Consider the following 24,011-nt stretch of genomic DNA (forward strand, 5'->3'; position numbering starts at 1 on the left):
TTTTAGATTTTTCCTTTTAACTAAAGAGTATAATAGGCCTACATGATTTATGTTAAATAAAAAATGGGTCAACAATGAGTCAGAGGGTTTTTTCGTAATTATGTGTGGGTGGGTTTGTTTTGTAATTTAGTCAAAGTTCAGGGGAGTTTCGTAATTTACACTTTAAAAAAAATGGTGGAAAAAATGCGGAATTAAAAAAACTATATATAACAGAAAGAATGTGGTGCAATGGGAAAAGGATCGCAGTTTGTTAGGTTTGGGCGGGATAGTTGAATTGAATTTCCAAAAAATAACCGCACAATTTCACTTCGAGAACACGTGAAAATGGCGGAAAACGACGAGCAACAAGGAGAGCAGTGCGTCCGTATTGAAAAGGAGCTGCCGATTGCCTTCGGAAACTTCACCAGCAAGGAGAATTGGGACTTTTTCTACGCCGCAAGAGGCGCCGGTAATTTCTCCGAGTGGTACGCCGATTGGCCCCAACTCCGGACCTTACTCAGGAACCATCTCTCGTTTCCGCCGTCGGCGCCGCCGCCGGAGGAGCTGAGTATTTTGGTGCCGGCTTGCGGGAATTCCAGGCTGTCGGAGCATCTGTACGACGACGGATTCAGGAATATAACAAATGTGGATTTCTCGAGGGAGGTCATTTCCGCCATGATGAAGAGGAATTTGAGAGAACGGCCGGGGATGAGGTGGCGCGTGATGGACATCACTGATATGCAGGTACAATTTTCCAGGATTTTTGTGTCAATTGAGAATTAGGATTGTAAAATTAATTGCTAGGATTTTATTTTATTTGGCTATTAACTTGACGTATTTGTTCAATTTTCGAAACTGAGGATTTTAATGGGTAATCTGTAATATAATTCCAACCACAGAAATATATAAAAAGAATTTGCAGGGAATTTGGGGAAGGAGATAAGAATTGAAGAGAGAGAGAGAGAGAGAGAGAGAGAGAGAGAGAGAGAGAGAGAGAGAGAGAGAGAGAGAGAGAGAGAGAGAGAGAGAGAGAGAGAGAGAGAGTGACCGAATTCTGATAATTTCGGATAATTTCTTCCAGCCTATAAAATTCGGCCGATTCAATAGTCAATACCCAAGTCCACTTCAATCTCCAAGACGTCGCCGTCTTCTTTCCCAATCTTTTTATTCTCTTAGATTGCATGCAATGTGTTCGCCCTTTTGCCTGAGAGAGCATTTTAATGTGCGTTGGCTTACTGTATTTGCCCTCCTTTTCTTTTGTTTCAAATCTTCCATGTAGATGAACTCGTTACTTAATTCTATTTATTTCATCGGACTATGCTATATAATTCTCTTTCCATTTTCTTATGATTTAACTAGCACTTCATTTGTAGAAAGGTCATTATTGAAGTTTTGAGTGTCTTTAAATCCATTTATGTTTTGGCTTGGCTTACTGTGTTTGAACTCATTTCATTGGAACTGCGTTCTCTATCTCTTTCCGTTTTTTCTAATGATTTTTATTGATTAAGTTTGCAAGTGGGACTGTTGATGCCATCATCGATAAGGGAGGACTGGATGCTCTAATGGAACCTAACATTGACCCCAGATTAGGAACAATATATTTATCTGAGGTTTGTGATACACTTTTGATCCAATAGTTACCAGCATTTTTTGCTTTGTACTAGGTATTGTTCCAATATAGTTCGACTCATTAACAGGCTAAAAGATTGTTAAAAGCTGGAGGAAAATATATCTGTCTCACCTTGGCAGAATCTCATGTAGTAGGTAGGTATTGTTCCTCTAATTACGATCAATTATTTATTCATTTTTTTAGTATTTTGGTGAATGTAAAGATAGGAGGAGGAGTTAGATTTTTATTTCAGCATCTCATGTTCTCAGGTCTACTTTTTCGAAAGTTTCGATTTGGATGGAAAGTCAATCTTTATGCCGTTGCTCAAGAACCATCTTCAGGAACAACCAAACAACGGGCTTTTATGTTGGTCGCAGAGAAGTTTATTTTAACTGTTATTTCTCAGATATCATTCATGGATGAATGTTCTGTAGAATCCCATGGTAATCAGGTGAAAACACATAGCCTTTTCTTTTCATCCATGTACGTACCCTTTGAGAAAAGGAAAGAACTTGATTTTCTTAGGGGATAACAGTACTGTTTGCTAGCTCACACGAACTAAGTTCATTACATTTGCATTACTACCAAATCTGGAGAAATAAGTTCACTATTTGAACATGTTATAGGTTCGAGAACTATTTGAAGCACTTGATAGAGAAAATACTGTCCGTGAAGAATACTCTAATGGCACTGATACATGGCTCTCGCTTAATGACCTGAACCAAGGGGTACAAGGAAACATTGGGGTGCTTGAACCTGGTCGCGCTGTAAATCTTTTTTTAGGTGAAACTGGAGTATCGCGTTTCTTCTATAGTGGTTTACTGCTTGATGCTCATCCATTGCCAATACCTTTCTCCGATCAATATCATGTGATATTCCTTCACAGCGTTAGTTCCTTCTTTTTCCCCTGGTCATTTTATTTACAGTTGAGAATCTATCGTTGTTCCATAAAAAAAGTGAAGATTAGATTGCTTAAAAAGTTTTGCATAATATTAATATTAGCATTCTCTTCATCTGGTATGTGTTTATTGTGTTTTATGTGTTTATTCGTTAAAGAGTCTGTACTTAGTCTTTATACCTAATATGCGTTTGGTAATGCGAAATAAACCAATGTAAACTTGCATTTCTTGTTTTTAAAACTGCCTTTCCTTAATTTTAAGTAATTTATTGCCTTGTATTTTTAATAGCTTTTATACTTAGCTTTCAATATGGTGTCAAGGAAATAACTTTCATTGTTTTGTTGTCCGTCATTAAACATAAAATAATTCAAGTCTCTAATAGTTTTTAGACGAGGTGTTCATTCTAAATATCACCCCCGTCCATTTATGAATGTTAATAAAGAGTAGTCTGCACCTGAGGAAACTAAATACTAATTTTTTTCAAATATGTAAAAGAGAAAACTTCTATATGAGATGATCATTCACCATAGAGTTCCACTTGCTATTGGCATAGTTTGTGACTTAATTTTTGTTTGTTTCATTCCAACTGTTGTATGACTGAAGTTTGGAATTTAGATGCAAATGTTCCACAATCTCCTCGTATCAACTACCCGACCATGGCGCCTTGTTGGAGGCCAAAATACTGCTCGGCTGTTGATAGTAATTTTTTCTACTCAATGATAATTTAGTGTACTACGATATTTCATTTTTCGTTTTTCACTCATAGCATCATACTGATTGGTATTAGGTTGTACTGGATGCCAACCATAATGTTTTAGCGAATGAAATAGAGGTAATCTTGATTTTTTTATTTTTTCCTATAGCTCTAACTTGCGAGCTGTATATTTGATGGACACTTATATTTTTATTTTATTTTTTTCCTTTCTTTCAGAATGATATATTTCGTTTAATCAAACAATTGGCCCCAGGGGATGACATTGAAAACGCTAACGTTGGGTAAGTATCCTATCAGCATCTACTTATCCAATACCAGAACTCATCTGATAATGATTTTAGCTCTTGATTTCATATCTGCCAATGCTAGTTTATGCACGAAAATTTATTTCCAAACCCATTCTTGTTTGCACTTTTTCGTTGTTTACGCTTAGTCCTCCTACTTAACTACCCATAAACATATATCCCTTTGCAGAGTTACGCATGCAGATTTACGGTATAAGCAGAAGAAAACTTTGTATAAGGTTGAATAACTACTATTTCTTGCTTTCATCTTATTGGTTGCCCTTTTCATATTGATAATTCTGACCAATTCTACACGATCATTGTACATACTATTTTGTTCAACTCTCTCATTGATTATTTGCTCTCTTAGCACTCATCGAAGGACTGTATCACTCTGTGTTTATTTAGTGGTGGTTTCTTATAGGAGAAAATGTCGTCACTTTTCAAATTAGAGGTTTTATATACTGCTCTTACTTCATGTATTGCCATCTCTTTTTTTCCTCTTAGATTTTCCTTATATTGTTATCCAGGTTACATCTACCTTGACTGGTCCGATTGCTGTAGAGGACGTGATCTATTTCAATACACTGGGTGATATTCCTAATACATATGATAAATCTAAGGATTTCACATTCCGTCGCCTTCGTTTTGGAAGAACTGAAGTTTTTGCGCAATCTGAAGCTCTTTTATCCACACAAGTTCAGAATAAGAAAGTACAGGCGAAGAAAGGAAAACTGAGGATGGTTGAATCGCAGCCATCTGATTCTCAAGGTGAATATCTCTCTCTTTTTAGGTTAGTTTTGAGAAATTATATACTGGACTTGGATTTCAATATTTCCTGATATGGTTTTACTTAAACCTGAGAAAAAGAAAACATTTCAATTGTTTCTAAATTAAATTACTGTCATCTACTGCTGAGAAATAGAAGTAGCAATATTTATTCATGTTCATTAATTCGTCTTGAATGAAGAAGCATCGAGTGGTGATATGAAAGTCGATCACAAATATGTGAGAAGTGGATTAACCAAGGGGATGATTTCTGGATTACTGTTGTTTTCTATACATTCAAAAAGAACTACCTCAGCTGGTAGATTGGTGAGCTTACTTTTTTCTCTTCTTTCTCTTCTGTCTCTTGAAAGCAGATAACAAATTAAATTACTACCTCATCTCATTTTTCTTAAATGATTTTCCAAAACAGAGGCAAACATATGTAATTCACTTGTGGAATAAATTATAATAATTTACTACCTTTACAAAATTTGGGTCGTGGGTTCGGTTTTCGAAATGATGCCTAGATTTGAATGTTTCCCTCCTTTTCAGGTCAAAACAGTAATCATCGGTCTTGGAGCAGGACTACTTCCTATGTGTATGAGAAATTACGTACCGACTTTAAAGATTGAGGTACAGAAATTTTGGATGGCTGTAATTACCATTTTTTTTCTACTGTCCTGTCTATATGCTAATTCTTAATTTGTTAGGTCGTTGAGTCAGATCCTGTCGTTCTGAATGTTGCTAAAGAGTATTTTGGTTTTGAAGAAGATGATTGCTTAAAGGTAATATTTTAGTTTCTGTCGTTTTCAACAACAAAATAGGAAATTGGAGTGTGCAAAAGGGTTTTTTCTGGAATTCAGAACATATAATCTTTGGTATAATTTTGCATTTATGTGCTGATAATTGGAATTGTAATGTGAAGAAGTTGCTTTCACAGAGTCATGTTATCGTTATTGTTTTGTTCCTTGTATCAAGAGAAAGGATTAGCTAACAACGTGATATTATTGTTGCTTTCACAGAGTCGTAATGCTCATGCTCTCACTGTAACTAGTTTTCATTTCCTGTCCAGGTACATATTACTGATGCAATGAAGTTTGTCAAAGAGAGAGCAAATTCTGATGGAGGTAAAATCGCAACAACTACTAACTAGTTGTAAATCGCAAGATAACATGCTCAAAATTAAATAACTATATGGTTGCACTGTAATTCATGAAGAAGGGAAAAACTCTTCCAAAATTGACGTACTTATAATCGAAGTGGACTCATCAGACTCAAGGTAAAAAAAAAAAAAAAACAGCTTCCACTCAAATCAATTCTTGTCATCTTTTTTTATTTGACAAAGTACTACTTTTATTGTGCAGTTCTGGTTTAATTAGTCCAGAGGCAGAATTCGTTGAGGAACCTTTTCTGTTGGCAGCAAAAGACTCACTTTCTGATAAAGGTTTATTGATCGTTAAGTTTGTCACATGCTATACTGGTGTGAGGGCTGCAGTGTATTCAAATTTCGAAAAGGTGAGAAACAACTGATAGCATGAAAATATAATATACACTATATGGTTCGAAAATTTCTTTTTCCTAATTTCTTTTTGTTCTGTTTCGCAGGTATTTAGCAACCTCTTTTGCTTGCACACTGATAAAGGTTTCAATGAATTAATTTTCGCCCTGAAGAAGGACTCTCCAGTCATTGGAAAGGAAGAACTCGCTCAAGCTTGTGAAGCACTTCGAAGATCATTAGAGCATAACAATGGGGATTGGGTCAAACAAGCCTTAGTTGACTCGAAAAAGATCGAGCCATTAAGAAAATCATGATGAAGAGAGCAATTTTTTTTGAATTTCTTGGTGATGAATAATGGAAACAGATATTCAAATCTTCTTGGTAATATAGATACAAATGCATGCAGGTGGTGTATAGAGATCTTACTTGTTGTTTACAAGTTGTATATACTGTACAGTTTAGTGATTTTGAGCCAGATACTATTGATATAATGAATTTGCACATATTATACCATTTTTAATGTGTTCTGCTGTGTGAATATACTCATCTTAGTGTGGATTATATGTATGGGCGATGGGCCTATGTGAGCAATAATTAACTTGGAGGGGATGTATGTAATATATGTATATGGTAAGGGGTATTAAGATAATGTATTAATGACTAAAGGGTCTCTAAGAAAAATGTATTGAAGTTTTGCAGTTATAAATATTATTTATTTTGCAAAACCCTTTCAAATATAAATATAAGTACATAGTCATTTGATTTCACTAGAACGAATGAGCAACTAATTCACATCGGATTTTATTTTTCGTTTATTTATGTGTTAGTTGAGATCTTCAAGCGGCCGTTGAGCCTATGTGACAACGACGTAAGCAATGTCAAATACATCTACCGACAAATCAATTGATGTTTCAAGTGTTCTACAAGAAGTAGAAACAGGCACTATCTCTGCAATCTTTCTTATAGCCGATGAAATCTTGTTAGCTTCGATTGCCGTTTTCGCATCGCTAAAATGCAGCATTGGCCGAGTTATAATAATCGCGACAATTTACATATAAACTTGTTTTAAGTGAATTTGGTCAATCGACATGGTCAAGGTGCCTATTCCTTTGATTATTCTGCAGAATCGAGAGACATGTACTCACTTGGGTACTTTGTTCTCGCATATTTAACTAAAGACTGTATAATAGGCGTTACATGATTTATGTGAGAAAAAAAAATATGGGTCAACCTATGCAGCACGGACACGAAAACTGTGATACGGGGAAACGGATACGGAGAAATGGTATATTCCAAAAATGAGGATACGGGATTTTAGAGAAAACATGTAAATGTTAAATTATAGGGGTTTATTTATACATATGTTATATAAACATATACAAGTTTTAATTTATATATAAATTCTTTTTATATTTTTTCATATAAACATTATTCAAAATAAAATTTACGATCAACTATCAATTTGCAATTGATCATTAAATTGTGTAAATAATTAAGGAAGCAACAAAAATATTTGAAAATTTTGTATTCAAACATGTTTCTAACTTTTTACAAATTGCAAAATAACTCATAAGGTGTCCGACATGTGTCCTCGACTGCCCGATACGAGACGTGTCCGAAACGCTGAAACATTAAGAAGTTGAAGTTTATGTGCTACATAAGGGTTAGACATTCGGTTCCAGTTCCGGTATCAAACTGCCGGTTTTGGTTTCGAATTTGGAGGAACTGGAACCGGAACCGAACCGAAGATTTCCGGTTCTTACGGTTCGTTTCCAAACGGTTTCGATTCCAATTCCGGTTTGAACCAGTTGAACCGGCCGGTTCTTAATATATATATATATATATATATATATATATATATATATATATATATATATATATATATATATATATATATATAACTTCAAAAAATAGTTAAATTTTGTTTAGAAAACAGCGGAAAAAATACTTTAAAAACAATTTTTTTTTTAAATACTTAGGGGTTAGTTGTGGTTTTAAAAAATTTAAAATATAACTTAGGTGAAAATTAAAAAAAAAGAGTGGTGATATTTCCATATTCAAAGTATTTCAATTCACGTCAAAGATTATAAAATGTCATAAATACTCTTCAAATTTATAATCAACCACCCTTCCTCATATTCACTTATCTTCATATGTTCTAAGTTATTTTTATTTTATTTTATTTTTTAATTTTATTATTATTATTTTTTAATTTTTTCCAATGAAATATTTATTAAAAAATATTTAAACTTTCATATCATATGACGTACAAATTATGTAATTTTTTTTAGGAAACGAAATTATATTAAGCTAAACTGACCAATTTTGGAGGAAGTTCAGGACCTTTCATACAAGCAGTCTTAATTTATTTCTCATAAAAAAAACGTGAATTCCTACTTTTTTTGACCTTTGAAAATGTTTTTCTTTGACGAAAGTATTGTTCAATTAATGTGGACAGGGTGAGATTTCCAGTAAAAATGGTAGAGTTTTTTTTTATACATATTTTAATTAGTTTAGTGGTGTTGGTTTATAAATTTGTAAAAAAATATAGGTGAAAGAAGAAAAAAAAAAAATAGGAAATAACACGTCTCAAGAAAAATAGAGTTCTTAAATTTTCTGACCGTTGATTTTTTTCAATTTTCTTTTTTTAAAATTGACCGTTTGCCACTATGTGGATATTTTTTTGTTGAAAATTGTGCCGTTTTAGTTGCCACGTGGTTTTCTTATTATTATTACTTTTTTTTTGAAAATCTGACTGTTCTAAAATTAATACTTATTTTTTTTATATTAAAAAAAAAGAAACCATTCAAACGGTTAGAACCGCGGGGAATCGGAACCGAACCGGTTTTCTCGGTTCCAGACCCGGTTCGGTTCTGAAACTGTTGACCCCGGTTCTAACCGAACCGGTGATCATGTCTAATAGGAGTCGACAATGAGTCAGAAGGGTTTTTCGTAATTATGTTAGGTGGGTTTGTTTCGTAATTTAGTCAAGGTTTAGGGGAATTACGTACCTTTATAGGAAAAATTGTAAATATGTTGGTCTCTTTAGAAATTTAGTCCTATAAATTGTCTTGTTTCAATTTTACATGCAATAATTATGAAAAATTAGTACTTTTAGGCCTATTTAACTCGAACTTTGAATTTTAGACGTCGTTTAATGATGTACCTAATAACCTCGTAGAAATTTATAAATGTTCCTCTAATTTGGTTCATAGATGTGTCGTCTCACATAATTAAAGTTCTACCAGTGGTAAATTGGATGTTGAATTCATCAATTTCCAAACGTCCATATAATTAAAATGCGTCAAATTTATTTGTCGCGTCATAAAATAAAAAATCATGCAAAAAAGTACTAAAAATACTATATTTACAAAGTTATTGCATGTAAAACTAAAACATGATAAGTTACAGGCGTAAATTACTAAATAGGCCAACATAGAGGACCAAAACTACAATTTTCCCAATTTTCTATATATTTTTTGAGGAAAAGACGAGATCTTATTAGACAATATTTGCCACTTTAAGGGGGAGGATCGGACCCTCCAAGTTAGCAAGCTCTATAGAGTTCGCTAGAGAATGCGCAAGCTTATTACAATTGCGAGAAACAAAAGAAAATTGACAAGAATCGAAAGATAACATAAGTGCCTTGATATCTTCTACATATGCACCAATAGGACATAAGGTAGAGTCTTCATCATCAATTGCCGAAATAAGCTGCCGGCAGTCCCCTTCTATTATAACCGATGCCCAACCCTTGGTCTTTGATTTTTGGATTGCTTTGAGTACGGTGTGAGCTTCTCCTTCTACGGCTTGCACTGTTCCCGGGAACATGTCAACACTCCACCAAATAGCGGTTCCCTTGAAGTCTCTGGCAACCATAGCAACCATGTAGTGTGGAAGGGATGGTGGTAGTGCGGCGTCAAAATTGACCTTGATAGTTCCGTCCGGTGGAGGGATCCAATGCACCCGAGGAGGAGGGTTCTTGAGAATAGTTGGAACGGTGCTAGCGGATCGAAAAATGGCAAGATAATTTTTGCTCCAACTACACAAATCTCGACCTCTCATCCTCTCCTCTCCATGCGCTTCACGGTTCCTTGCATCCCAAGCTTTCCAGCAAATAACCATTGCTAGGCAAAAAAGCTCCTTTGAAAGTTTCCTTTGTAACCATTCAAGCCAGTTTCGGAAGTTGGCTGGTTCGGTTGCCACATCAAGATCGAACGGATTATTAAGCCAAACTTCAGTTAATCCCCTGCAATAAATCAATGCATGTGTCGTGGTTTCGGTTTGGGTGCGACAGCTGGTGCAAAATGGATTAGAGGAGACATGTCGTCGGAATAGGGCAACATTTGTCGGGATAATGTCACCGGCTGCCCGCCAAATGAATACCTTGATTTTCGGTGGAATGTGAAGATGCCAAAGGAATTTCCAAAACTTTTTGTCGTCGTCATTTGAGGAATGTGTGTTTCCTCCTTCAGTTGCATGGTGGTGCAAGATGTATGGTAGCACGACCTGACCGTGAATTCACCGGAACGAGAATAGTGCCATACCAGTCGGTCCTTCGCATAAACGCTGCCAATGGGAGTCGAGAGAATCCTATTTTTGTCAACTGGCCAGAATGTATCGTTGAGCAGCTCCAAGTTCCACGTGCGCGATTCGGGAATTATAAGGTCGGAGACCTTATCCGGAAAATATGAGGACGGTGGTCTGCGTGTAATGATACGGAAGTTACCATTCTCTTTAATCCACGGATCTCCCCAGATTGAGGTGTGATCCCCGTTGCCAATGCGAATCCGAAGACCATCTTTGACATGAGGGCGAGCGAGGAGGAGACTCCGCCAAGTTGCCGACGGGCGGATCCCAACCGGAGCGGACCAGAAGTTCCCCGAGGGGAAGTACTTTGCTTGGAGCAGCTTGGACAGCAGCAGATCCGGGTTTGTGAGTACCCTCCATGTTTGTTTAGCCAGCATAGCAAGGTTGAAGTAGCGGAGATGCCGAAAACCCATACCCCCTCGTTCTTTTGATGCACACATTTTGATCCACGAAGTCCAAGCCATCGAGCGTTTTTTTCCATTACTCCACCAAAACCGTTGAATCGCCGATTCAATATCATAAATGAGCTCGAGTGGGAGACTAAAGCAACTCATCAAATAAGATGGAATAGATTGGAGAACCGTTTTAATAAGAACTTCTTTACCTCCTTTCGAGAGTTGTTTTTCACCCCAACCATCAATGCGGGCCTGCACACGATCACGTATGAATCCAAAAATGGCCGCCTTTGATTTCCCTATGGCAAGTGGCATACCGAGATATTTCTCGTGGCTCTCCACGATTTGAAAGCCCAAGATATTGTGAATAATATTTTTGCTCTCATGCGGCGTCATAGGACAGAAAGTCATGGTCGACTTTTCGAGATTTACAACTTGACCCGATGCTAGTGCGTAATCTTGAAGTATCCTATGGAGGGTCTGAGCATTCGACGGTGTTGCTTTGTAGAAAATGATGGTGTCATCTGCGAAGCACAGACTTGAAACACTTGGCGCGGTAGGAGCGATTTTAATTCCTTGTAGAGATTCATCGTTTTCAGTCTGGCGGAGCATAGCAATGAGAGCCTCCGTGCAGAGGATGAAGAGGTATGGAGAGAGAGGGTCCCCTTGACGAAGACCTCGAGATGGTTGTACCGAACCGAACTGGCATCCATTGAAAAGAAAAGAGTAAGTCACAGTAGTTACACATAACATAATCAGCTCAATCAACGAGGAAGGAAAGCCAAATCGCCATAGGATTTTCCGTAAGAAAGACCATTCGATTCGATCGTACACTTTGCTAATGTCCAGCTTGGCAGCCATAAAGTTTGTTCTCTTTTTAGAATTTAATTTAATATAGTGGTTTATTTCATAAGCAACGAGAACATTATCAGTAATGAGGCGTTTTGGAACAAAGGCTGACTGAGTGGGGGAGATAATATTTTGAAGAAATGGTTTAATACGATTAGCAATGGTTTTTGACCCGAATTTGTATATAACATTGCACAAACTTATCGGTCGGTACTCTGTGATTTTTTTCTGGGGTTTTCACTTTCGGAATGAGCACAATGAACGTGTGATTTAATTTGCTAGGGAGCTTTTTGTTATTAAGAAAATCAAGAACACAATTAAGCACATTATTCCCTAACACGTTCCAATATTTAGTAAAGAACAAAACTGGAAAGCCATCGGGGACTGGGGATTTAGTAGGGGACATTTGAGAGATAGCTCGGATTATCTCGTCCGCTGAAAAAGGTAGAGAAAGAATCTGGCTAGCCTCGTTCGAGACCCTAGGTTCGATGTGCTGCAACACTCTCTCAATCACATTCCCCTCTGGATGGTTGGACTGGAAAATCGAGGAGAAGTAATTCGCAATCACGTGCTCGATATCATCTTTGGTCTCTTTCCATTCTCCCAAATCATCCTTCAACTTATGGACCCAGTTCGTCCTTTTTCTAATCGTTGCCTTCGCATGGAAGAAGCCCGTGTTTCGATCCCCTTCTTTCATCCATTGCACCCGACTTCGTTGTTTCCAATAAGTGTCAAGATCTTGATATAATTTTTCTAGTTCTTCCTGCATAACCTTCCTTTCCATTTGTCCCTCAGCCGAATTTTTCCTCATGCTTAGTTTGTGCAGACGTTGTTGAATTTGGTTAATGCGTTTCCTAGGATTATGGTGGTCAGAATTATTCCAATGTAGAAGTGCTGCTTTGCAGCCCTCCGTCTTAGAGAGGAGGTCAACTATTGGATCGCTTGCCATCTGTTCGGCCCACTGTTGTTCGATAATGGCCGCGCATTCTTCCCGTCTGATCCACATCGCCTCAAAGCGAAACGGGCGCCCTTTCCTCGCCAGCCGCTTAGACTCCGGATTTTGGAGAGTGATTAGAATCGGGACATGACCCGAACCTCCAAATTCAAGATGCTGAACATGAGCTAGCGGGAAGAGGGTCCGCCAATTGTTGTCTCTGCATACCCGATCAAGTCTGCATCATACTGTAAATGGAATTTCTCTCTTGTTCGACCATGTATATGGAGAGCCTGTGAAGCCCAAATCTGAAAGGTTACAGTCTCTTAAGGCCTCTTGGAAGCTTGACATTGCTGAATGGGTTCTAGGGTTACCACCATCCTTCTCCTCTAAGGAAAGAATCTCGTTGAAATCCCCGCCCACCATCCATGGAAGATTTCTCTGCCCATACAGCATACGTAGCAAGTCCCACGTCATATGTCGTCGCTCATGCTCTGGGTAACCGTAAATGCCCGTGAGCCGCCATTTTTCGATGATGTGAGCAGTAGTGATCTCCACATCAATGTGATGGTTCGAAAGTGAGATAAGGTCCACTTGCACATTTTTCTGCCAAAGGAGAGCAAGCCCCCCTGCCTGCCCATTTCTGTCTACAGCCACACCAAACAGGTTCCATTTCTTCTTCAAACGTTCGACCAAGTGTGATGTTGCTTTCGTTTCCGAAATAAACATCACCAAGGGGTGGTAAATTCGGAGAATGTCTCCGAGCGTGTGAATTGTCAAGGACACCCCTAACCCTTGACAATTCCAAAAGAGGCAACTCATTGTGGTCGGCGGGACTGCGAGGTAATCTCCGCCGTTGAGCTAGTATCCTCATCTCGTAAGATGAGTGTTTGTGTTCGTTTGCCACCTCTCATGTCTCCCATATGTGGCTCGTCTGCTGTTCTCTTCGATCGGTTTTTGTTTGTAGCCGAAACCTTCTTCCGTGGAATGGATGTAGTATTGAGATTGGACGACATTTGAATCGGATTATTAATCAGCATATCGTCCACCAGTTCCATTAGTTCGTTGTTTTCCTTCCCCCCGTTGAAACTGTCTTGGTTGCGATCTCCATTGGTTCGCTGGCCAAAATCAAAAATTCCTCCACCCCGCGAGGTCGAGCCCAATTGCTGGTTCCGAGCATGTAGACCAGGAAGGAGAACCGGTTGGAGAGGTAGTCTAGGGCGGTAGGTTGTTGTTTCATGTTGCACTCGGAGCCATGTCCCATAAGGGAGGGTTGCACCTGGTTCTTCAAAATTATCCTCATAACGTCGTGGGCATTTCCGTTCGCCGTGGCCAAGAATGCCACATAAAAAACAGAAGTTCGGTAATCTTTCATAAGTAAAGTCTAACCAAACCCTAGCTCCGCTCATCTCATGGATAAAGAAACCTCTTTTGAGGCTAGCGGTCGTGTCAATCTCGACTTTAATCCGCATGTAGCTAGCCACATCAAGTTGTTGGATAAACGAGCCAAGCCGATTTCCAATGAGGAGGGCAGTTTCAGTGGATCTGTGCGCCATCGGAACGTTGCGCACACGGACAATTATCTTCATTAACTTTACTTCCACTGTATTAACATCTTCCCCTTCCACCAGATCATGAAATAAGAGTGCTTGCTTATCCATTAGCCAGGGGCAGCCCTCCATTGCGTGAGTGTCAATTCTTTATATATTACATAAAGAATTGGTGAAGCCACTACCATTATAATACACACATCAAGTTGTTGATTACAGTAATTGGTTTGTTAGCTAAAATTGTGTATATTATACCGGGTGTAGCCTCTACAAAACCCATAATAAAGCTGATCGAAATTATGAACTTCTTTTTATTAGGGATCGAGAATTAGGACGGACTTTTACATGGTTTCGGACACCGTCCCTCAGTTTTTCCAAGGTTTTTTTACAGAAATAAGAAATATAAATTATATCTTTCACATATTTGGCTTTACATGATGGCTGCAGATATTTGCAAGACGAAAATTACTAAGTCCAAGACCTTACTTCATGCAAGACCAAAATATAAATAAATTTACTAAGATCAAGACTGGAAATTACAAATATAACCTCAATAATAATTTAGATATTATGAATTTAAATTAAGCTAATTGCTATTGCAAGACCAAAAAAAAATATAAAAAAAAAGAATAAAAAAAAAGGAAAAAAGAGAGGGAACTCACTCCCCCAACAAAACACCAACATCTTCTTCTTCACCTTCATTTTACACATTTTTTTCCACAAAAAAATCTTCCATATTCTCCAAAACCCTTATCACATAAAACCCTCAAATCTTACTAAAACTTGAAAAGAAGGACATTATGGATACACAAGACATAAATATGGAGGATTCTAAGGTCGAAGAACACAAAGATGTAAGAAATATTCTACTTTGAGATCGTTTTTCTCGTTTTTCGCACCTCATTTCACGGACAAAAAATTCGACATGTACAGGTCGAAATATCCGCTTTATATCGACACAGTAGTGTCGAAATATCCGCTTTATATCGACACAGTAGTGTCGAAAATTTCAAAATAATTCGACACTCCTTAATTGTCGAATTATATTGAAATTTTCGACATTATGGTGTCGATATTAAGCGGATATTTCGACCTGTACATGTCGAATTTTTTGCGGATATTTCGACAACAGACTTCAACGGCGACGGGGGGTGGTGGACTTCAACGGCGACGGCGACGGGGCGACGACGACGGGGCGACGGGGCGACGACGACGGGGCGACGGGGCGACGGCGACGGGGCGACGATGATTTTTTTTGTTTTCTTCTTCCCTTCTTCCCTCCTCGTTTTTCAATTCTCAATTCAATTTCTTTTTTCTTTCCTTTTTTATTAATTTTTCTTTTTTAAATTGGTCTTGCAAAAGGAAATTAATAAAATAATTTTTTTTTGTTTGTATTTTATTAAGGTTATTATAGTCTTTTTATACTGAATTTAATAAAAAAAATTAATTTGGTCTTGCCCTAAGTAATTTTCGTCTTGCAAATAGTCGCTGCCTTACATGATGGATAAAATGCACTTCACCCATTACAAATTTCTCAATTTCGCACTTTCCCCCCTAAAAATTCAAAAACTGTATATTCCCCCTTCAAAATATTATTTTGATTGCACTTTACCCCGTAAGTCAATTTTTGGTGGGCATTGTGCAACAAAGATAACATTTTAAAGCGGCAATGTGCATTAAGATAATGTTTTAAGGGGTAACATGCAACAAAAATAATTTGCCCTTACATCTTATATATAAAAGGAAGATATTTTGATTTATAACCCTAAACCTAAACGTATAGACAATTTAGTAATTTTCTATTATGATAGTTTTTATTTTATTTTTTTCATACGGTTTTGTGAATAAAGAAAAATTAAAATATAACCGTCCACTTTGTCAAAAAATTGAATACACGATGGAAATACAAAAACAAACTTCCTTATTTTATGGCCACCAATAATAAACTGAATAACTACATTATATATAAATTAAATTAAAAAAAAAAAAAAAAAAGCATAAGAAAGAGTAAAATTATCACGATGTTTCTTTAACTGCTCTCAATTCTCAATATAGAAAACCTCCCATTCATCATTACACATCAACCTCTGTACAAATTTATAAATGAAAAACTGCATACATATATTTCACTATAATCTTTTTTATTATTGTATTTACATTGTTTTTAAGCATTGTCAGTACTGTATGTACGTAATCATCATGTAATATAATTTCATATAATTTGCATTAAAATGTTACTGTCGGAAACAATTGACTTTTCAAAGGCGGCATCAACGAGTTTATAGCATTGAGATGTTTTAATCGATGAGAAGTAACAAATCATTGCTCATATATCTGACATTTATCGTTTTAACATTAAATTTGTATTTCATATTTGAAAAGAACTCAATTCATTTAAAAATTATGTTTGCCAAATAGATTTTGAATAATACCTTTCCTTTTCCAGGTTCCATGTTCACGCACATATGTAGCATACTAAGTTTTCAAACAAATCCATTTACGATTGTATATGAAAGCGTAGCTCAAACCGTTTATATGAGTTTTTTTCTTTGTTTGTTTTTTTTTTATTTCTTTTGTATTTTTATTTTTTCTTCTATTTCCGATTTCAGTCTTCTTCCTAATCCTAACCGTCCACTATATGACTCTTCATAGTAGAACCCAATGATCCCAACCTCATTACAGATTGTATATTATTTAAACTGATGGAGAACTCACGTGAAGAAGAAGAAGAAGAAGAAGAAGAAGAAGAAGAAGAAGAAGAAGGAGGAACATGAGTGGGATGGAGGATTTGTGAGAAATAAACAGAGAGGTGTGAGAGGTTTGTGTGTGTGGTATCAAAGAAAGAAAAATGATATTTTTTATGTAATTGGTATTGTTTTTCATTAAGGGTTTACATGTCATTATCCATTTTTCATTTAGATGGTACTGAAGTGAGAAACAATTGGTATTTGAACTATCCGCCCCCTTTGTTAAATTTGTATTATTTGCTGTTTAACATAAATTTTATGTAACAACATATATATTGTAGAATGGAAAATATACGGGCTACAATAAAATAATGTAATAGTAATGTAACTTTAATATTATTTAATAGATTTTTTTTTTACAATTTTTACTATCATTTATTTAAATTATTATTTTCTTCTCTTCGTGAATACGACCCCGTGCAACGCACGGGCACGATTACTAGTGATTAATGTTTTAAAAAAAGGGTCAACAATGAGTCAAGGGGTTTTGTCGTAATTATGTGTGGGTGGGTTTGTTTCGTAATTTAGTCAAAGTTCAGGGGAGTTTCATAATTTACCCTTTAAATTTCTATATATAACAGAAAATATGGGCTGCAATGAGAAAAGGATCGCAATTTGTTAGGTTCGTTTGGGCGGGATAATTGAATTGAACTTCCAAAAAATAACCGCACAATTTCACTTCGAGATCGCGTGAAAATGGCGCAAAACGACGAGCAACAAGGAGAGCAGTGCGTCCGCACTGAAAAGGAGCTGCCGATTGCCTTCGGAAACTTCACCAACAAGGAGAATTGGGACTTTTTCTACGCCGCAAGAGGCGCCGGTAATTTCTCCGAGTGGTACGCCGATTGGCCCCAACTCCGGACCTTACTCAGGAACCATCTCTCATTTCCGCCGTCAGCGCCGCCGCCGGAGGAGCTGACTATTTTGGTGCCGGCGTGCGGGAATTCCAGGCTGTCGGAGCATCTGTACGACGATGGTTTCAGGAATATAACAAATGTGGATTTCTCGAGGGAGGTCATTTCCGCCATGATGAAGAGGAATTTGAGAGAACGGCCGGGGATGAGGTGGCGCGTGATGGACATCACTGATATGCAGGTACAATTTTCCAGGATTTTTGTGTAAATTGAGAATTAGGATTGTAAAATTAATTGCTAGGATTTTATTTTATTTGGCTATTAATTTGACGTATTTGTTCGATTTTCGAAACGGAAGATTTCAATGGGTAATCTGTAATATAATTCCAACTACAGAAATATAAAAAGAATTTGCAGGGAATTTGGGGAAGGAGAGAGAGAGAGAGAGAGAGAGAGAGAGAGAGAGAGAGAGAGAGAGAGAGAGAGAGAGAGAGAGAGAGAGAGAGAGAGAGAGAGAGAGAGAGAGAGAGAGAGAGAGAGAGAGAGAGAGAGAGAGAGAGAGAGAGAGAGAGAGAGAGAGAGAGAGAGAGAGAGAGAGAGAGAGAGAGAGAGAATTGTAGAGAGAGAAAATTGTAGAGAGAGAGACCGAATTCTGATAATTTCGCATAATCCTTTCATTCTTCCAGCCCATAAAATTTGGCCCAACTGATTCTATAGTCAATACCCTGCAATGTGTTCGCCCTTTTGCCTGAGAGAGCATTTTTATGGTAGTTGAGTTGAAGGACTTTATTAATGTGCGTTGGCTTACTGTATTTGCCCTACTTTCATTTCTTAATTCTATTTATTTCATCGGACTTTGCTATATAATTCTCTTTCCATTTTCTTATGATTTCTTTGGAACTGTGTTCTCTATCTCTTTCCGTTTTTTCTAATGATTTTTATTGATTAGTTTGCAAGTGGGACTGTTGATGCCATCATCGATAAGGGAGGACTGGATGCTCTAATGGAACCTAACATTGACCCCGGATTAGGGACAATATACTTATCTGAGGTTTGTGATACACTTTTGATCCAATAGTTACCAGCATTTTTTGCTTTGTACTAGGTATTGTTCCAATATAGTTCGACTCATTAACAGGCTAAAAGATTGTTAAAAGCTGGAGGAAAATATATTTGTCTCACCGCGGCACAATCTCATGTACTAGGTAGGTATTGTTCCTCTAATTGGTCAAAATAATTATTTGTTCATTTTTTCAGCATCTCATGTTCTCAGGTCTACTTTTTCGAAAGTTTCGATTTGGATGGAAAGTCAATCTTTATGCCGTTGCTCAAGAACCATCTTCAGGAACCATCAAACAGCGGGCTTTTATGTTCGTCGCAGAGAAATATATTTTAACTGTCGTTTCTCAGATATCATTCATGGATGAATGTTCTGTAGAATCCCATGGTAATCAGGTGAAAACACTTAGCCTTTTATTTTCATCGATGTACGTATTGTTTGAAAAAAGGAAAGAACTTGAATTTTTTAGGGGCTAACTGTATTGTTTGCTAGCTCACACGAACCAAGTTCATTACATTTGCATTACTATTTGAACATGTCATAGGTTGAAGAACTATTTGAAGCACTTGAAAGAGAGAATACTGTCCGAGCAGAATACTCTAATGGCACTGATACATGGCACTCGCTTAATGACCTGAACCAAGGGGTACAAGGAAACATTGGAGTGCTAGAACCTGGTCGCGCTGTAAAGCTTTTTCTAGGTGAAACTGGAGTATCACGTTTCTTCTATAGTTGTTTACTGCTTGATGCTCATCCATTGCCAATACCTTTCTCCGATCAATATCATGTGATATTCCTTTACAGCGTTAGTTCCTTCTTTTTCCACTGGTCATTTTATTTACAGTTGAGAATACTTAGATTGCTTAAAAAGTTTGCATAATATTAATATTAGCATTCTCTTCATCTGGATGGATCTCATTAAAAAATGATAGTTTTATGTGTTTATTAGTTAAAGAGCCAACCTCTATCACTCTTTTTTTCTTGTCTACCTGGAAAACACTTAGTCTGTACTTAGTCTTTATACCTAATATGCTTTTGGTAATGCGAAATAAACCAATTTAAACTTGCATTTCTTGTTTTTAAAACTGCCTTTCCTTATTTTTAAGTAATTTATTGCCTTGTATTTTTAATAGCTTTTATACTTAGCTTTCAATATGGTGTCAATGAAATAACTTTCGTTGTTTTGTTGTCCGTTATTGAAATTGAAGGATATTTTTTTGTGCTATAAATGTACAAGTCATTAAACATAAAATAATTCAAGTCTCTAATAGTTTAAGCTTTTAGACGAGGTGTTAATTCTAAATATCACCCCCGTCCATTTATGAATAAGTTCCACCTGAAAAATGTTTATAAAGAGTAGTCTGCACCATAGAGTTCCACTTGCTATTGGCATATTTTGTTAATTTTTTTTGCAAATTTGTAAAAGAGAAAACTTCTATATGAGATGATCATTCACCATAGAGTTCCACTTGCTATTGGCATATTTTGTTAATTTTTTTTGCAAATTTGTAAAAGAGAAAACTTCTATATGAGATGATCATTCACCATAGAGTTCCGCTTGCTATTGGCATAGTTTGTTAATTTTTGTTTGTTTCATTCCAACTGTTGTACGACTGAAGTTTGGAATTTTAGATGCAACTGTTCCAGAATCTCCTCGTATCAACTACCCGACCATGGGCCCTTGTTCGAGGCCAAAATACTGCTCGGCTGTTGATAGTAATTTTTTCTACTCAATGATAATTTAGTGTACTACGATATTTCATTTTTCGTTTTTCACTCATAGCATCATACTGATTGGTATTAGGTTGCACTGGATGCCAACCATAATGTTTTAGTGAATGAAATAGAGGTAATCTTGATTTTCTATTTTTTCCTACAGCTCTAACTGCCGAGCTGTATATTTGATGGACACTTATATTTTTATTTTATTTTTTTCCTTTCTTTCAGAATGATATATTTCGTTTAATCAAACAATTAGCCCCAGGGGATGACATTGAAAATGCTAACGTTGAGTAAGTATCCTATCAGCATCTACTTATCCAATACCAGAACTCATCTGATAATGATTTTAGCTCTTGATTCCATATCAGCCAATGCTAGTTTATGTACGAAAATTTATTTCCAAACCCATTCTTGTTTGCACTTTTTCGTTGTTTACGCTTAGTCCTCCTACTTAATTACCCATAAACATATATCCATTTGCAGAGTTACGCATGCAGATGTACGGTATAAGCAGAAGAAAAGTTTGTATAAGGTTGAATAACTACTATTTCTTGCTTTCATCTTATTGGTTGTCCTTTTCATATTGATAATTCTGACCACTTCTACACGATCATTGTACATACTATTTTGTTCAACTCTCTCATTGATTATTTGCTCTCTTAGCACTCATCGAAGGACTGTATCACTGTGTGATTATTTAGTGGTGGTTACTTATAGGAGAAAATGTCGTCACTTTTCAAATTAGAGGTTTTATGTTAAACTGTTTAGTAGTAAGAGTCCCATTTCTTTATCATTGGATATTTCATATATACTTCTCTTACTTCATGTATTGCCATCTCTTTTTTTCCTCTTAGATTTTCCTTATATTGGTTTATCCAGGTTACATCTACCTTGACTGGTCCGATTGCTATAGAAGACGTGATCTATTTCAATCCACCGGGTGGTATTCCTAATACAGTTGATACATCTAAGGATATCATATTCCGTCGCATTCGTTTTGGAAGAACTGAAGTTTTTGCGCAATCTGAAGCTCTTTTAGCCACACAAGTTCAGAATAAGAAAGTGCAGGCGAAGAAAGGAAAACTGAGGATGGTTGAATCGCAGCCATCTGATTCTCAAGGTGAATATCTCTCTCTTTTTAGGTTAGTTTTGAGAAATTATATACTGGACTTGGATTTCAATATTTCCTGATATGGTTTTACTAAAACCTGAGGAAAAAAAAAACATTTCAATTGTTTCTAAATTAAGTTACTGTCATCTACTGCTGAGAAATAGAAGTAGCAATATTTATTCATGTTCATTAACTATTGCCTCGTTTTTTTCGTCTTGAATGAAGAAGCATCGAGTGGTGATATGAAAGTCGATCACAGATATGTGAGAAGTGGATTAACCAATGGGATGATTTCTGGATTACTGTTGTTTTCTATACATTCAAAAAGAACTACCTCAGCTGGTAGATTGGTGAGCTATCTTTTTTCTCTTCTGTCTCTTGAAAGCAGATATACAAATTAAATTACTACCTCATCTCATTTTTCTTAAATGATTCTCCAAAACAGAGGCAAACATATGTAATTCACTTGTGGAATAAATTATAATAATTTACTACCTTTATAAATTTGGGTCGTGGGTTCGGTTTTCGAAATGATGCCTAGATTTGAAAGCTTCCCTCCCTTTCAGGTCAAAACAGTAATCATCGGTCTTGGAGCAGGACTACTTCCTATGTGTATGAGAAATTACATACCTACTCTAAAGATTGAGGTATCGAAATTTTGGATGGCTGTAATTACCATTTTTTTCCCTACTGTCTTGTCTTTATGCTAGTTCTTAATGTGTTAGGTCGTTGAGTCAGATCCTGTGGTTCTGAATGTTGCTAAAGAGTATTTTAGTTTTGAAGAAGCTGATGGCTTAAAGGTAATATTCTAGTTTCTGTCGTTTTCAACAACAAAATAGGATTTTGGAGTGTGCAAAAGGGTTTTTTCTGGAATTCAGAACATATAATCTTTGGTATAATTTTGCATTTATGTGCTGATAATTGGAATTATAATGCGAAAAAGTTGCTTTCACAGAGTCATGTTATCGTTATTGTTTTGTTCCTTGTAACAAGAGAAAGGATTAGCTAACGACGTGATATTATTGTTGCTTTCACAGAGTCGTAATGCTCATGCTCTCACTGTAACTAGTTTTCGTTTCCGGTCCAGGTACATATTACTGATGCAATGAAGTTTGTCAAAGAGAGAGCAGGTAAAATCGCTACAACTAGTTGTAGTAACTAGTGATATAAAATCGCAAGATAACACGCTCAAAATTAAATAACTGTATGGTTGCACTGTAATTCATGAAGAAGGGAACAACTCTTCCAAAATTGACGTACTTATAATCGAAGTGGACTCATCAGACTCAAGGTAAAAAAAAAAAAAAAAAAAAAAAAACAGCTTCCACTCAAATCAATTCTTGTCATCTTTTTTTATTTGACAAAGTACTATTTTTATTGTGCAGTTCTGGTTTAATTTGTCCAGAGGCAGAATTCGTTGAGGAACCTTTTCTATTGGCAGCAAAAGACTCACTTTCTGATAAAGGATTATTGATCGTTAAGTTTATCACATGCTATCCTGGTGTGAGGGCTGCAGTGTATTCAACTTTCGAAAAGGTGAGAAACAACTGATAGCATGAAAATATATTATACACTATATGGTTCGAAAATTTCTTTTTCCTAATTTCTTTTTGTTCTGTTTCGCAGGTATTTAGCAACCTCTTTTGCTTGCACGCAGATAAAGGTTTCAATGAATTAATTTTCGCCCTGAAGAAGGACTCTCCATTCATTGGAGAGGAAGAACTCGCTGAAGCTTGTGAGGCACTTCAAAGATCATTAGAGCATAACAGTGGGGAGTGGGTCAAACAAGCCTTAGTGGACTCGAAAAAGATCAAGCAATTAAGAAAATCATGATGAAGAGATATATTTTTAGCACACACTTACTTGTTGATTACAAGTTGTATGTACTGTACAGTTTAGTGATTTTGATATAATGAATTTGCACATATTATACCTTTTTTAATCTGTTCTACAGTGTGAATATACTCACTCATCTTAGTGTGTGTGTGAGTGTGTGTGTGTGTGTGTATTATATGTATGGCCTATGGCTGATGGGCCTATGTGAGCAATAATTTGCTCATGTTATATAAACTTGGAGGGCATGTATGTAATATATGTATATGGTAAGGGGTATTAAGATAATGTATTAATAACTGAAAGGGTCTCTAAGAAAAATGTATTGAACTTTTACAGTGATAAATATTATTTATTTTGCACAACCCTTTCAAATATAAATATTAAGTACTTATTCATATGATTTCACTAAAACGAATGAGCAACTAATTCACATTGGATTTTATGTTTCGTTTATTTATGTGTTAGTTGAGATCTTCAAGCGGCCGTTGAGCCTATGTGACAACGACGTAAGCAATGCCAAATACATCTTCCGACAAATCAATTGCAGTTTTAAGTGCAGGTGCAGAGGCGATTCAAGTGTTCTACAAGAAGTAGAAACTGACACTACCTCT

The 24,011-nt window shown here is 36.4% G+C and overlaps 3 protein-coding genes across 9 annotated transcripts; 2 read left to right on the plus strand and 1 right to left on the minus strand.

Moving 5' to 3' along the window:
- The first annotated feature begins 222 nt into the window (after window positions 1-222).
- On the plus strand, window positions 223-6,269 carry LOC105963133 (uncharacterized). Of its 4 annotated transcripts, none has more exons than XM_012987504.2 (17): window positions 223-723; window positions 1,488-1,589; window positions 1,677-1,743; window positions 1,858-2,039; window positions 2,215-2,475; window positions 3,103-3,186; window positions 3,275-3,319; window positions 3,419-3,483; window positions 3,677-3,725; window positions 4,017-4,257; window positions 4,457-4,581; window positions 4,807-4,887; window positions 4,965-5,039; window positions 5,327-5,381; window positions 5,473-5,533; window positions 5,619-5,769; window positions 5,860-6,269. In XM_012987504.2, the coding sequence occupies exons 1-17, from the start codon at window positions 325-327 to the stop codon at window positions 6,064-6,066; spliced, it is 2,250 nt and encodes a 749-aa protein (XP_012842958.2). In that variant the 5' UTR covers window positions 223-324; the 3' UTR covers window positions 6,067-6,269. The 4 variants fall into 4 exon arrangements, with proteins under 4 accessions (XP_012842958.2, XP_088669873.1, XP_088669872.1 ...); XM_088813747.1 differs by having other exon boundaries at window positions 230-723; window positions 5,476-5,533; XM_088813746.1 differs by having other exon boundaries at window positions 230-723; window positions 4,460-4,581.
- Window positions 6,270-9,253: 2,984 nt separating this feature from the next.
- On the minus strand, window positions 9,254-13,342 carry LOC105965904 (uncharacterized). The gene is made up of 4 exons (XM_088814323.1): window positions 12,870-13,342; window positions 11,801-12,740; window positions 10,139-11,439; window positions 9,254-10,001 (listed from the first exon to the last, which is right to left on the minus strand). The coding sequence occupies exons 1-4, from the start codon at window positions 13,340-13,342 to the stop codon at window positions 9,254-9,256; spliced, it is 3,462 nt and encodes a 1,153-aa protein (XP_088670449.1).
- Window positions 13,343-17,398: 4,056 nt separating this feature from the next.
- Window positions 17,399-23,503, plus strand: LOC105963139 (uncharacterized). 4 transcript variants are annotated; one of them, XM_012987512.2, is made up of 17 exons: window positions 17,399-17,912; window positions 18,621-18,722; window positions 18,810-18,876; window positions 18,945-19,126; window positions 19,276-19,536; window positions 20,364-20,447; window positions 20,536-20,580; window positions 20,679-20,743; window positions 20,937-20,985; window positions 21,333-21,573; window positions 21,790-21,914; window positions 22,131-22,211; window positions 22,290-22,364; window positions 22,652-22,694; window positions 22,795-22,855; window positions 22,950-23,100; window positions 23,191-23,503. In XM_012987512.2, the coding sequence occupies exons 1-17, from the start codon at window positions 17,514-17,516 to the stop codon at window positions 23,395-23,397; spliced, it is 2,238 nt and encodes a 745-aa protein (XP_012842966.2). In that variant the 5' UTR covers window positions 17,399-17,513; the 3' UTR covers window positions 23,398-23,503. The 4 variants fall into 4 exon arrangements, with proteins under 4 accessions (XP_012842966.2, XP_088669767.1, XP_088669766.1 ...); XM_088813641.1 differs by having other exon boundaries at window positions 22,798-22,855; XM_088813640.1 differs by having other exon boundaries at window positions 21,793-21,914.
- Window positions 23,504-24,011: the final 508 nt, after the last annotated feature.

The sequence above is a fragment of the Erythranthe guttata genome, chromosome 14 (genome assembly GCF_056151865.1).
Source record: "Erythranthe guttata isolate IM_541 chromosome 14, IM_541, whole genome shotgun sequence".
Lineage (NCBI taxonomy): Eukaryota > Viridiplantae > Streptophyta > Magnoliopsida > Lamiales > Phrymaceae > Erythranthe > Erythranthe guttata.